The following is a 14559-nucleotide window of genomic DNA, read 5'->3' on the forward strand; positions in this document are numbered from 1 at the left end:
AAAGATCCATGTTATCCATATAATAATATTAATAGACAAGCGAAGAATATGATAGACTAGATTATTATAAACCAAAGATGAAAATCAAGTATCCTAAATTGCAGATCCTTTGCTGCAGACTGTGGATTAGACCATAAGCTAGTATTAACAAACCTAAGAATAAAGTTAAAATCTGAAAGCCCCTTTAGAGTCAAAAGGAGACTGAATGTAAAAAAATTACAAGACAATATTCTAAGAAAATATCAACTAGAACGAGATAAAAACATGAAGGAACTACCAAAACAGAATATAAACATTGAAGAGCATTGGTGCAAATTAAAGGAAATAATACTAAAATCGGCAGAAAATACAATAGGTTACACAGAAAGAGAAAGTAAAAAGGATTAGATCTTGAATGAAGTAAAAAGGTTAAGTGATCAAAGGAAAAACATGAAATTAAAACAGAACTATAACAGAAATGAATATAATAGATTAACTAGAGAAATTAGAAAACTAGTTAAAAGAGACAACAATAACTGATTAGAAGAAAAATGCAAAATGGCAGGGAAGCTATCAAAGAAAATAACCTCCATGGATTATATAAACAAATAAACCAAATTAATAAGACACAGACAACAAAAATGATAATGATCCAAAACAGAGGGACAACTAATTAAGAGGGAGATGTTAAATCCCGTTTTATTTTATAGCCGGGTACGAAACTTGGGTCGAAATCCATCGACATCCATAGAGTTTCAATGCCGAAAAAACTATCGGCGGAACCAAGTGATCATTTACACTTGGTTCCGCCGATAGTTTTTTCGGCATTGAAACTCTATGGATGTCGATGGATTTCGACCCGAGTTTCGTACCCGGCTATAAAATAAAACGGGATTTAACATCTCCCTCTCAATTAACAAATTCGGCGGTAAAATAGCTTTTGGCTTATTATCTTTGTAGAGGGACAACTAATTGAAAGTAAAACAAAAAGAATGGCCAGATGGGAAGAATACTTTAGAGACTTATATAATAAAAACAGCTCTCAGAATATTATTATTACCCAAGACCCCATGGAGTCAGACTCATTTAGGAGGCCCTTTTATCTAACACACAGCTCATCATACTGTGCTTTAAACACACTTAAATTCTCTGCAGACGCACGCTCTCAGGCAAGGCATTCCAATCATTCACAACTCTGCATGAAAAAACCTGTTCTCACAGCCTCCAGGGATGACCTCTGGTTCTCCCCTGATCTCCCACTATTTTCTTAGAACCTCTCCAGCATTGATCCTATAACAACCCTTTAGTAAGCTGTAGGGCTCTGTCATATCTCCCCTCCTCCTCCTGTTCACCAGACTCTGCAAGTTGCATCCTCTTAATCCTTCCTCATACTCGACATTACAGAGGTTAGAAACTACCTTAGTCAGTCGTCTCTGGACCTTTTGCAGCATCTCTTCATCCTTCTGAAAACCAGATGACCAAATCTGGGCACAGTAGTCCATGTGTAGCCTAATCAAAGCCTTATACAGTGGAACAAGAATCTCCCTACTTCTACAAGTCAGTGTCCTCCGCATCATTCCCAGAAGCCTTTGTGTCCCCTAAATTTCAGAACCCTATCCACCATCACCCCCAGATCTCTTATTTCCTCCACCTCCGACAATATATCCTCACCAAGCATAAATTTTGTATCCCATTTTTGTTTTCCAAATTTTAAAATCCCACATTTTGCAACACTGAACTCGCATTCCCAATCACTCAATCCACTGAAGTCCTCCTGTAAGGCCACAACACCTTCTCTACTCTTCATGATTCATCCCAACTTTGCATTATCTGCAACCAACTGAATATCTTCATCCAAATCTTCACCAATATCATTAATATACAAGTTGAACAGCAATGGCCCTAAAACAGACCCCTGAGGCACCCGTAATTTTTCCCTTCCTGAATATCGCTCTCCCATACACAACTTGTTGATACCTATCAGATAGCCAGTCTCCAATCCAATGCACCAATCTAATATCCACTCCATCTGCTCCAGTTTGACTATGAACTTATCATGCGGTACTCTATCAAAAGTCTTTACAAAATCTGAGTATATTACTGTGTATCCTTCTTCTCTGTCCATGGAAGCAGTCACCTTATTGTAATAAGTAAGTAGATTACTAAAACATGACCTCGCTTTAGCAAATCCATGCTATCCATCAAAGATAATACCATTGTTGTCAACCCAATTCTGGATCCTAGTTCTCACAAGCTTCTCCAATAACTTAACTATTACTATTCCAGCCACCAAAATGGAAGAGGAAACAAATATTTTTACCAAAGAAATAATAGCACACAGCACAGATAAACTTAAAACTAAAAAAGTACCTGATAGTGATCAAATATACACAGAATTCTTAAAAGAAGGAAAGGAACAACTTTATAATCATTAAAAAAAACATTATTTGAAAGGATCTTCAAGAATGAAGTATTGCCTACTGATTGGACTAAATCAGTTATAACTCCTATATACAAAAAAGGAGATAAAACAAAATTCAATAATTACAGAGGCATTAGCCTCCTCAGTATTCCAAGTAAGGTTTTTACGAAAGTATTCCAAAAACAAATTAAACCATATATAGAACTAGCATTAGGAGAAAAACAAGCAAGTTTCAGACTAGGACGAAAAACAATTGATCAGCTATTCACCTTAAGACAGCTAATAGAAAAGACACTACAGTACAACCAGAGTTGCTATATAAATTTCATAGACTTTTGTCAGGCATTTGATTCAATCCATAGAAGAGAACTATGGAAAACTATGAAAGAATTTGGAATTCCTAACAAAACAACAAGAATAATAATGAATCTGTACGAGAAATCTGAAAGTGCAGTACGAGGGGAGGACCACCTTAACCAACTGGTTCCACACAGTGTGCAGAGTAAAACAGGGATGCAATCTGTCACCAGACCTTCAATCTTACACTGGAAGAAGCAACTAGTAAGGCCTTAAACAAAGTAGACTCCGGAATCAAAATATATGGGGAAAATATAACATCTAAATTTGCAGACGACATTGCATTACTTGCAAGCATGGAAGATCTACACCGAATTTCTGATAAAATAAAGGAAGAATGTATAAAATTTGGATTAAACATAAATATAGACAAAATAAAAATTATGCAAATAGGAAAAAGAAACACCAATCTAAAAATTGAAATTGATGGTAAGAATCTAGAGCAAAATTACAAAAGATACAAACAGACGAATCAGTCAAGCATCCCAAACTTTTGGACGACTTAATAAAATATGGAAGTCAAGAGACATCAAACAAGTAACAAAAGTAAGAATCTATGAAACAATGGTCCTCCCAATACTTCTCTATGGAAGTGAACGCTGGAATCTCAAAAAGGTTGAAGAGAAAAAATTATTAACTACTGAAATGAGTTGGCTAAGAAAACTACTTGGAGTATCCCTGCTGGATAGACTAAGAAATGAAGACAAGGAAATGACTAAAACAAGAAATAATGATAATAGACTAAATCCAAGAAAGAAGACTGCAATGGTTTGGCCATGTGACCAGAATGGGTACAGAAAGATTACCATCTAAAGTCCAGAATACAATGATGGAAGGTAAAAGATCCAAAGGGTGGCCCAGAATTAGATGGATAGACAAAATAAAAGAGGACCTGAAAACCAAGACACCAAACTGGACAGAACTGTTCGGACTCTCCAGGGACAGACAGAAGTTGAAAGAGTTCATTTGGCCTTCATCATCCACAGAGATGATGTAAGAGAGAAGATGTTGTCTGTGACTGAGGCAAATATAGAAGTGATTAAACTTGTGTTTAATTATTTATATATGCTGTATTTATTCCATTAAACTTTAGATGTTTTCACTAAAAAGATCCATGTTATCAGGGAGAAAACTTTTTTAGTAAATTTAATGTGTCAGAAAGAGGGATATCGGTAAAAAGAGAGGTGCCATCAAAGCTTACCTTGTATTATTATTGAAAACTAAATTTTTGAATTAAAGATTTGAAATGAGTGGAATTTTTAATATAAGATGATAGACTATAGAAAGCGTAGTAGCTATAGTCGATCTTCAGGAACTTCTGTGACTTAAGTTTGTTGAATGAGTTAGATGCATGCACACCAAATCTTTTGAAATTTTGAGTCTGTCATTTTTATACAAGTTTAGCTGGTAGATGATATCCTCTGTCTTTTTTGAATTTTCTTTTGTACAATATCTTAGAATAGTGTAACAGTCACATGACTTTTCAGTTAATCTAGTATTGAATTTTCAGGGTATGATCTGAAAGGGTTTGCTTTTCCACAGTGCAGATGCTATACTATGTCCTTTCTCAATGATGTTGATCATACTGGATGTATGTTCAGAAAGAAAGAACATGAACATTACATCTGCTTTATCTTAATAAATAAACAAACCTGCTTTATCTTAATCTCTTAATATGGCAGGTTGTATGTGCAGCTGATTTTGTACATTCTGGGATAAGGAAACATAATCCTGAATAGTTTGACCAAGATGTTTCCAAATGAGTGTTGTTTACCATAGTATGTACTGGGTAGCTTCAATTTAGATTATTGATTTTAATAATCAAATTGCTGATATTTACTCCCAAAGGATGTATAGGATATGATATTAGTACTACATGCAAAATTTTAAAAAATGATTACTAACTTATTGATAGTTTTTATTATTATGGGCATCTCCATGGAGTCAGGATTCATCACAAGAGGCCCACACTAACCTATTATTCTTTTGTAACTTATAGGTTTCTATCATGTTCACTAAACTTTACAACCCATATACTACAGTCTATCCTCATAAGGAACATTCCACAGATCTGCCACCATCTTGATCACTTGTCGTAGGATTCTCTCCACCACCTCATCTTCAGGAAACTGAGGTGACCAAATCTGTGCACAGTAGTCTAGATGCATCCTTATATTAGCCTTCCTATCTCTGCTTATCAGTATGTTCAACATCCAAGTAATCCTTTAAACTATTTTGAGACTCCTGAATTCTAATAATGTCAGGTTCCTTCCCAATATCCTCTTATTTATCTAGTCTCTCCAGTCTTTGATCAAATTTTTTATTTCTAACCCAGCTCTGATATCTGAGTTAATTGGTTTGAGTGTTTGACAAATTTCTCTCTTATTCCATATAGATTTATTTATTTGACTCTCTATCATAATGACTTTGCTTATTCTAAGTTTAATATTAAAGTTATGTTTAATTCAAATAATTAGCGCAGTAAGTTCATTGTTAATTAGGAAGATGTACAAGAACAGGATTCCCAAATAGTTTTTATTAACAATTATCCTAAAATTCAATCTTTCATGTTTCTGATTTCATTATTATAATGCAGTGTCATGTTAGCTTCTGTATATACGCATATACTCCTGGGGGAATGGCCTTAACATGAAAGCCAAAATATTGAAATGATACATCTTAAATGTACCTATGTAGTCATGGAATTGGCTTTGCATAGCACTAGGCTGTTCAAAGAAAGAATGTTCTAAGTTCAATTCTAGTCATTGACTAGCACTTTTTTTTTGTAAGCCTTCCTTCAACTAGTTCCTGAGTTAGTTGATCTTTGGCATGAGCAAGTAGGATTTTCTCTCCTGGAAACTTGTTTTTTTTCATCCTGCATCTCAAGAAAATGATTGTAGAACCTGCACTATTACAGACATTGTATGTCAAGATTTAGGACCACAAGATGTGGCAGTTGTCTGCCATACTCTCTCATCTGAAAAGCTTTGATTTATTGATAGTTCAGGCTCACTATTAGTAAATACATGGAGGATGGAAAATGGCTACCCAGTAACTTCAAAATAAGCCAGTTATATTTTTGAACTTTTTTTAGAACTAGTTGTTAAAATTTTAAAAATTCTGCAATTAATCTTCTGACTTTGGAAGCAAGTTAGTGCTAAAGGTATTTGAGGTGTTTCATTTTTACACATAAAAGATAGTCTTAATGTGAACTTTCCGCTTTTCTTTTTTATTTACATTTTCAACATGAATAAAATAGTTCTCAGTTATAAAATAAAGTAAGAAATAAAAGCTTGTTATGTACTTATTATAGCATTTTAATAACAAACAACCTATGAAAAACAAAAGTTGAACTAGTTGTTGGAAGTTTTTCCACTTGGTTATACTATAAATTAAAGACACCAAGAAATTATATACTTAGTTTAATCCTTTATCCAAGTGTCAGTAAACAAAGTTTGCACCTAAAGTATTTTCAGGACTGGGGCAACTCGTATATAGAAGCTAATAACTTTACATCACTTGCCTTAGTATCCCATAATGCAAAGCACATGTCCTTGAAGACATGCATAATGCTATGGAAGGGTTACTACCCAGACAGGTTTCGACCTTTATTGAGGTCTCATCAGTGGGAGCCAGACACCTTAATAAGGTCTTTTGGCTTCTCATATATGAAAATACGGCTTTTGAATTACTTCAATCTTAGTATCACCTCTGGGTCTGGCTCCCACTGATGAGACCTCAATAAAGGTCGAAACTGGTCTAGGTGGTGACCCTTCCCATAATACATAACATTGTACATGTCTGCAGGGATATGTGCTTTGCATTATGGGATACTATAAATCACATCACTAAGGCAAGTGATGTGAAGTCATTAGCTTCTATATACGAGTTGCCTCAGTCCTGAAAATACTTCAGGCGCAAAGTTTGTTTGCTTAGAGTTGGATAAAGGATTAAACCAAGTATATAACTTATTGGTATCTTTAATTTAAAAGTTGAACTAAATTGAAATATGCTAAGCAATGGCTGATTAAATCTGTTTACACAATATGCATTTTAACCAGTGGTGAACTGAAAGTCAGTTATTATATTTTTGAACTTATCTAAAAATAATAATAATAATTAAATTAAAACAATAATAATAAATCTGCAGCGAGTCTTCTGACTCTTTGTAAGTCTGGAAATAATAATGCTGATTTATAGATCATCTGCTCTTCATTAAATTTTTGAAATTTAAAGAATTTATAGTTCTCACAAACTGACTCTTGAAATCAAAGAATTTATGATGCATGTATGGGTAACTTCATGTTTCTGATATATCTCTGCAGGCATACAAAAGCAATAATAGTAAAGTCTATAGCAATTAGCAAAGTCTGATAGTAAAGTATGGATTCAACTGAAATCTAGACTATGCTTTTTTTGGACTACATTTTATGTAGGTAAAATCAAATCCTAAAATAAAATCATGAGAACAAGAGAATAATATTTATTTATAGCTGATTTTCTTCATAAGAAAATTAGAAAATTTAAGAAGTTGATTATGTACCATTGACTTCATTCTAATAACTAGTAGGGGAATGTGAATGGAAGAAAATGACAAAAATGGATTTTCTGATTGTTCAAAATAGATGTCTATTTTGAAACTAGAAATGATATCACAGTTTAGTAATTTGTTTCCTGTACCTCCCCCCCCCCTCCACACACACACACATAGAAAAAATTGTTGTGCTTTCATTCTTGGTTCATTTCCTATAGCATTGGCAAATATTGTTTTTTGGGGAGGATTTTTTATTTTGAGATCTGAGTAACAGAGAAAACTGGTTGTTTAAATTTTCACTTCAAGTAGAGTAGTTCAAACTTGCACAGTAAACCAGATTCTCATAGAACAGAAATTGTTTTATAACATTGTTGCAACAAAAAACACTTATTGGTAGTCCTGTTATTCAACTTTTTTTAACAGTTCTTGATTCCTTTAAGTATTAAATTGGTATTTTTAGATAGGTGTAGTATATTTCAGTGTATTATTGTAATTAATTTTCATCCTTGCTTGATAAGTGGGTTTGATTCCCATTGTCATTATTACACTTTATGAGCAACATTTATAATAGCTCTTCAGTTAACGTCAGTTAGCCAGTGTCATATGTATCAATAGGTAAAAATATTTTTCCCTTCTGGAATCTTTTCCCATCATGCATAACATGCAAAGAGTGAGAGAACACATGCAGTTAAAAGCATAATATGCTCACTTCGTAGCCTTAATTGCTTTGGTGTAATTTAAATAATTATCTTTGCTCATAGGTTTGTCCAAATGAAGGATACTGTCCATGTGACATATCAGTGTGATATCACACTTGTGTGTTTAAGTTGCATTTTTTTCTGTGATTTATTAAAACTCATTACCTGGATATTATAATCTTTCTTGTAAGATTAACAGCCTATCCAGTTTTGAGGATGGGAGAAAGCAAATTTTTATTCAGTGATTTTTTTTTTTTTTTTTTTAGCTGAAATTGCATCCAGTAAAAATGAGTGAACCAAATATAGAAACAGAAAAAGCAACATTTGCCTTGGCATGATTCTGGTTTCCTGAGGCACAGTTTGGCTGTGCTTCAGGAGTAATTCGAACTCGCGTTGGTTATGCAGGAGGAACTTTGGACAATCCCACTTATCATCACCTGTAAGTACTTGCAATAATTTTTAATAAGATTTACTTTGTATTTACAATACTAAACCATGAAGCTGTATAATTTTACTAATATGTTACTTAAAATATTCTCTGTGCAACAGAATTTCTTGCAATTCTCAGTTATTTTAATTGGTGAAATCTGCACTTATGGATGAAAGAGAACTGGGTTCAAATCCTATTTACAGGACGAGCTTTTAGAAAACTTGAAGTCAATTTTAAGTTAACGACACTCCTCACCAACAGTGACATGCTGCTTTTCTCTTAGTAAGTGAAAATTTCCTCCCCTTCAAACAAACAAGTCTATAAACACACATAAAGCAGATTGTGGAGATAGGATCCACTGTACTATCAAAATTTTAGTTTCAAAGAAGAACCAAATTATTTAACTATTACAGACCACTGAGTCAGATAAGTAAATGGAAGATGGAACTTTGAATTTATTTGATTATTTGCAAAATATCAGTAATTGATACTTTTCAAATAATCAAATGCAATAATTGCAAAATATTCTAGGTACCATGGACCTTTTTTGAAAATTAAATAATGTGTATATATATTATATCAGTTTAAAATTATTTTTCAGTCCAATTCCCTGAATGTTATTATTTCTGAAATGTTTTACCATGTCTGATTTTCCATTGGCATCTCTCAAAAAATTTACAAAAATGTTCTCGTTTTAACCTCAGTTTTTCTTGTATGAGTAACACAGAACTTTGTTTTATTACTAATTATAGGCATAAAAAAGTATTATTAATAATGACAGTAGAGTGAATCCACTTACAAAAGTTGTAAGACTAGTGCATTAGTACCACGAGCAGAATCTTTTTAAGTCTCTTTTATTTTATAAGCATTGTGGTAATAGTGTCACGCCTGATGATGAAATGCATCTACTAGCTAAAGACATCTTGTAAATCCATGTGCCCTAATATAGCCTTTTGACTGGAAAGCAAAGATGCCCTTCATTCAGGCCAACAGTAAATAAAACTATGGTGTACACAGAAAAATCATTCTGAAATATCTGTGAAATTAGCTTGCTGAATAACTAAATGAATAACAGGAAGACTAAAAGAAGGAAAGAAAGGGAATTTATAAGAACTTTTGTGCAATAATTGCTTTTGACAGTATGTGATAAAAAAACTAAAGCATTGAGCATTAGATCTGATAATACAGTCAGATTATGTGACCATAGTGAGGTTTTCTAACACCAGTTTCAGAGATAGCACAGCTGGGTCTTGTTTTGGGAGGTTTGCAATACATACTGAGATTTAGAAACATATATAATTATAAGAGCAGGAAATTATGACAAACTCTGATTTAAATGATTCTTGACTGACATGAGAAAAATGGTAAAGGATCTTTGAAAAAGAGAACTGGACTGCATTCTCAGTTCATTATCATTCTTAGGGCTCATCATAGGAAATGATGATTCACAACTATGCTAATTATGAGAATCATTAGGAAACAAAATCCAGCTTGTAATCATTCTGGTCCTAAGTTGAATGTTATTAATCCACATGCGCGCATGCCTGCACACACACTTTTTTTTTTTTCCCCTGAAACATCTAGAAACCCAAACTTTCAAATATTGCACAAACACCTTGTCTGGCTTTGCTTTGTGGGTGAAAGTGTTTGTGATTTGACCTTATGGCCTAGGCATCTTTAAAACTTACATTAATTGCTCACACAATGCCTATTGTACTTCTCTTTAAACTCATTCACTGATAGTTCTTGTCTTTTGCTAACCAAACTGTTACTCAACTTTCTGGGATGACCCCTTCTGTTCTTTTCCCCTCCTTTCAAAAATTTAGAAATTGCTTTTAGGATCTCTATATAAATTTTATATATAAGATCAATTGTATTGATCCTATATATAACCCCCCCCCCCTCCACAAGTATGGTATGTTTTTATCATATCCATAAACCTTCTGTTCTGTTCTTAAAGGAGCATTCCACAAATGTGTCACCATCTGGGTCATCAGCTTCTGAATGCTTTTCATCACTTCTTCCCCTGGAAACAGAGGTGACTGAATCTGTGCACACTAAATGTGGTCATATCAGAGCCTTGTAAAGAGAGAGAGATGATAACTTCTTTATCTCTGCTTATTAGTGTATTCTTCAACATTCAAATATCCCCTGTACTATTTTTCTCACTTTCTTTTTCAGTATATCCTCTGGATTGCATGTGTTATATGCAATATGAGATTCAGAGATGAGTGACCAAGCTCATGACAGGCCTGTGGAATGTACCCTATGAGAATAGACTGAAGGAGTGTGGGTTGCAAATTTTAGCTGAAATGTGGAGGAGAGGGAATATGATAGAAACTTATAAGTTACTAAAGGGATTCTATAAGATTGACACAGAAGAAAGTTTTTAATACATGGGGAGTAGGGGGGGAACATTTGCTTGGAAGTTGTTTAAGAGCATGGTTAGTAAGGGTGTGTGGGCTAGATTCTCTACTTGGAGAGTGGTAAGTGGAATGGGTTGCCAGAGGTAGTTGTGAGTACCCCAACAGTGAATAGGTGTAAGGAGATGTATGATAAGTATTGTGTTAATGGATAGAGTGGGTCTCCTCCGATGAGTCTTTTGACTCCATGGAGTACCCATATAAATAATATGTCCAAACATTCACATAACATGGGTGTCTCTTCCTGTACATTTATGCTCTCATATTGTTTGTTCTCTTCTTTTGAACTGTAAAGTAAGATTGGCAAGGCACTTAAAGTTCTGCCCTTTTTTTTTTTATATACAATTTTTAACATTTTTGCTTAGATTCTTGTCATATTAGCTCTTGGTCGGCTAGTGGATGGTGTACTGTTGGATCTTGAATGAAAAGATTTCCTTAAAGAAATAATTTATTCAGGATTCAACAAGTTTTAGCTAAACAACAATGAAAATGCTTGTATAGGTAAAGATATAAATTGTTTAATGAATCGTATGCTAGTACTATTTTATGTAATATTACTTAAAAGTAAACGATGTCATTTTTTGTAAGAATTTATAATGGAAGAAGTATTCTTTATAAGATATATGTTAAGGCATGTAACAGAAGTTCAAAGTCCACTAATGAAAACACTTCGGGTGAATTGCGTAGCCTACAGCAAATTGTCTACATGTGGGGTGGCACGCGCTCGGTGTTTTCCAGGAAGATGCGGCACGCACATGGAATTCTCCAGGAAGACGCGAATAAAAAAAATGACATGCGCAAAAAGAGGGTGCCGGGCAGAAAGGTATGGGAGTGAAGAGGGTACCAAAGGTAGTGAAGATAAAAGGGGGTTTGTCCCCCTTTCATGAGGCTTGCCTTTGCCTTTTGTCTGTTTTGCTTTGGATTTTCTTGTGAAGTCGGGGCGAGTTCGGGATCTTATTGATAGCGTGTAGTTATTCACGGCCATCATTTCGAGATGTCGTATGGAAGGAATCGACGAGGAGATAATCGGCAACATTCCAAGTGAGCTTGAAGGAACTGATCGCCATATACGTCCATGTGGATCGATCCGAGCCATGCTGTTTCTAGTCCACAATGGGAAAGAAAGGCAGAACAATGAAATCCAAGCCTAGCCTGTGAGACAATCGTCTAGAAGAAGACCGGACATTCCGTGGGACGAAGTAAGGATGAGATGACAGAATGAATATACTTCCAGAAATATGGTAATGTTTAAACCTTTTGTAATTCTTTGTTAAGAAAGAGAGGAATATTGTGATATAAAAGAAAAGAGATGTTATGTTTCAGAACTATACTTGTAGGAAAAGGACGAACATTGGATAGCAGTGTTTTAAGTCTTAAGGCTATTTCTCAAGTAATTAATTGAATGAATTATAGCTTGAATTGCTGTGAGTAATGACCTATAAAGTTACCGATGTGATTGAATTAATTTGAGAGAATGTGTAGACTAGTAAGGATATTTGGAGGATGCTAACAAAATATGTGCTATGGAATTAACCCATGCTTAAATTGTTGTATACAATACAGTTGCTATGCTTAACCTTTTTACTTAGGATACCTATATTCGAATTGAGTTTATTCTTCTAAATGTGTAACCTTAGGAATTTAATAAATGTATCTTGAATATCTTAACCTGGTTTGTGCCTTTTGGATTCAATGCACCATTAGCAAATGGTGCATTGAATCCAATGCACCATTTGCTAATATCTGAATCTGAGTGGGATAGAATTATTTGACAGAGACCACGACAGCAAACTAAAGTAAATTAAGTGGCATAGATAAGACTGAGATAAGAAACAATTAGTAGATTGATTAGCTTAGTATATTTTCTGAAGGTTACTCCTTGGTTAAGAGGAATTTCTAACCTAGGGATCTGGCTGGCACAGCTTGATCAAATAAATATTGCCAGAGCCTGATTTAGGAGGTGACTCCAGACCGATATTACTGAGGATAGGGATCCTTTCAGAGGTCTACCCTTTGTTAATTATTTAATATACTTAATCATTCTAAGAATCAGCCAATTGTCTGGATAGATTTTACAGTAAATGTGAGAGTGCAGCGTTATGTTAGTTTCATGAGTATAGACCATAGAAGTGCATAGTTAAAGTGATTAACACTACACAGTGATAATTTAAGACTAATAAAAATAGGAAGAAGAACACAATAAAATTATAAAATTAAGGAAATGTCACGACATAACAGTACATTCTCCAGTCAACAAGGTGTGGGTTCAGATGCCACTGTGAGCTCAGATATTTGTGAATGTCATTAGGTGGTAGGTGAATTTCACTGCTCAGTGTGAGACCACCACCACCACTCTTCTTATTGCAAGTCTGAAGTGGCTGGGGGGAAAAAAAAAAAAAAAGTCATATTTTTGCTTGTGGATCCAATTTTCTGAATTATCTAACCATTCGCCCACCCACAGTACTGAATGTTATAAGTTTCCAACCTTTCTTCAGTGAGAATTACACAAAGCATAAATCTTTTTTCCCACTCAAGTCATTTGTGTCTATGTCATCCACTCTTTCAGTCTAACAGAATAGCTCTTCATCATATCCTTCCTTTCTGACAAAGATTCCTTTGACAGCCTTTTAACTTTAGCATTTCAAATTATTCTGCCTTACAAGCCTCTACTATTTCCTTTCATTGGTCTTATATTCATATTTGTTTACCCCTTACTGCTTTCAGTTGCTTCTGTAGGCTCTCCCTTTCACTGCTTGTGTTCATATTTTAATTCTTAATGTCATTTCTTTTCTCACCTTGTCTATTTTATACTCAAGAGCTACACTCATCGTACATGGATGGATTTTTTCTTTCATTATTTACAGTATGTGGCCCACACTAATAAATAATTATTTTATTAGTTTTACCATAACATCTAAGCAAGTTATATATTTCTTTTCAAGTGGAGACCATACAGAAACTATAACTCTGGAATATGATCCAAATGTTTGCACTTATGAGGATCTGTTGGAGCTGTTTTGGATGAATCATGATCCAACTGTGTGTCGTAAAAGGCAGTACATGTCAGCTATATTTTACCATGATGAAGAGCAGCAGACTCTGGCAGAACAATCAAAAGAAGAGTTTCAAAAACACCATTCAGTTCCTGTTTTAACAAAAATTTTAAAAGCTGGTAAATTTTATAATGCTGAGAAGTAAGTTTATATCTTTGCCATTTGAATCGTACTTCTTACCTTTTTTTTAACTTATTGTTTATAATGTCAATGTTTTATTATTATTAGCAAATTCTTTCATGAGAGGAGCTGGATAAACAGAAGGGAGGTGGGTGGGAAAAACATTGACTGAAAAAAAAATTAAAATTATATTAAAAGGAGACATTGTGAAGTATTGTATGTGGAAAATTTGTACGTATTTTGTTTCTGTGTTTATTGTGAAAACAGGCTCACATCAGTCATGTTAGTTTTATTAAAAGCTTTCATAAATATACACCCTCTCCAAAAAGAAACCGAACTTTTCGAAAAGAAGAAACTAGTGGCACCACCTGTTGTATTTTCGTTGTCGAAAGTGGCAACCTTCATTAGTGTTGTATCAACTGTTTGGCATTTGTTTCATTAGAAGCCAAGTTATAGCACCAAGAGTGACGGTGTGTTTTGACGAACAGTTGGAAAATGAGTTTCAAACAGAGACCTCCGATTGACTTTTTGTGTTAAACTTGG

At 34.2% G+C, this 14559-nt stretch overlaps 1 protein-coding gene across 4 annotated transcripts in view; it reads left to right on the top strand.

Annotated features, from left to right (window-relative positions):
* The window catches only part of MsrA (methionine sulfoxide reductase A), a 71236-nt gene that overhangs the window by 37859 nt on the left and 18818 nt on the right, over window positions 1-14559 (top strand). For all 4 annotated transcript variants that reach the window (XM_090401470.1, XM_090401472.1, XM_090401468.1 and 1 more), the window contains 2 exons: window positions 8257-8429; window positions 13786-14037. In XM_090401470.1, coding sequence (XP_090257596.1) covers window positions 13865-14037 — 173 coding nt within the window. In that variant the 5' untranslated portion in view covers window positions 8257-8429; window positions 13786-13864. The remainder of the gene's footprint in view (window positions 1-8256; window positions 8430-13785; window positions 14038-14559) is intronic.

This window comes from Typopeltis vanoorti, chromosome 12 (assembly GCF_054136105.1).
Source record: "Typopeltis vanoorti isolate ZY-2024b chromosome 12, IOZ_Tvanoo_1.0, whole genome shotgun sequence".
NCBI lineage: Eukaryota > Metazoa > Arthropoda > Arachnida > Uropygi > Thelyphonidae > Typopeltis > Typopeltis vanoorti.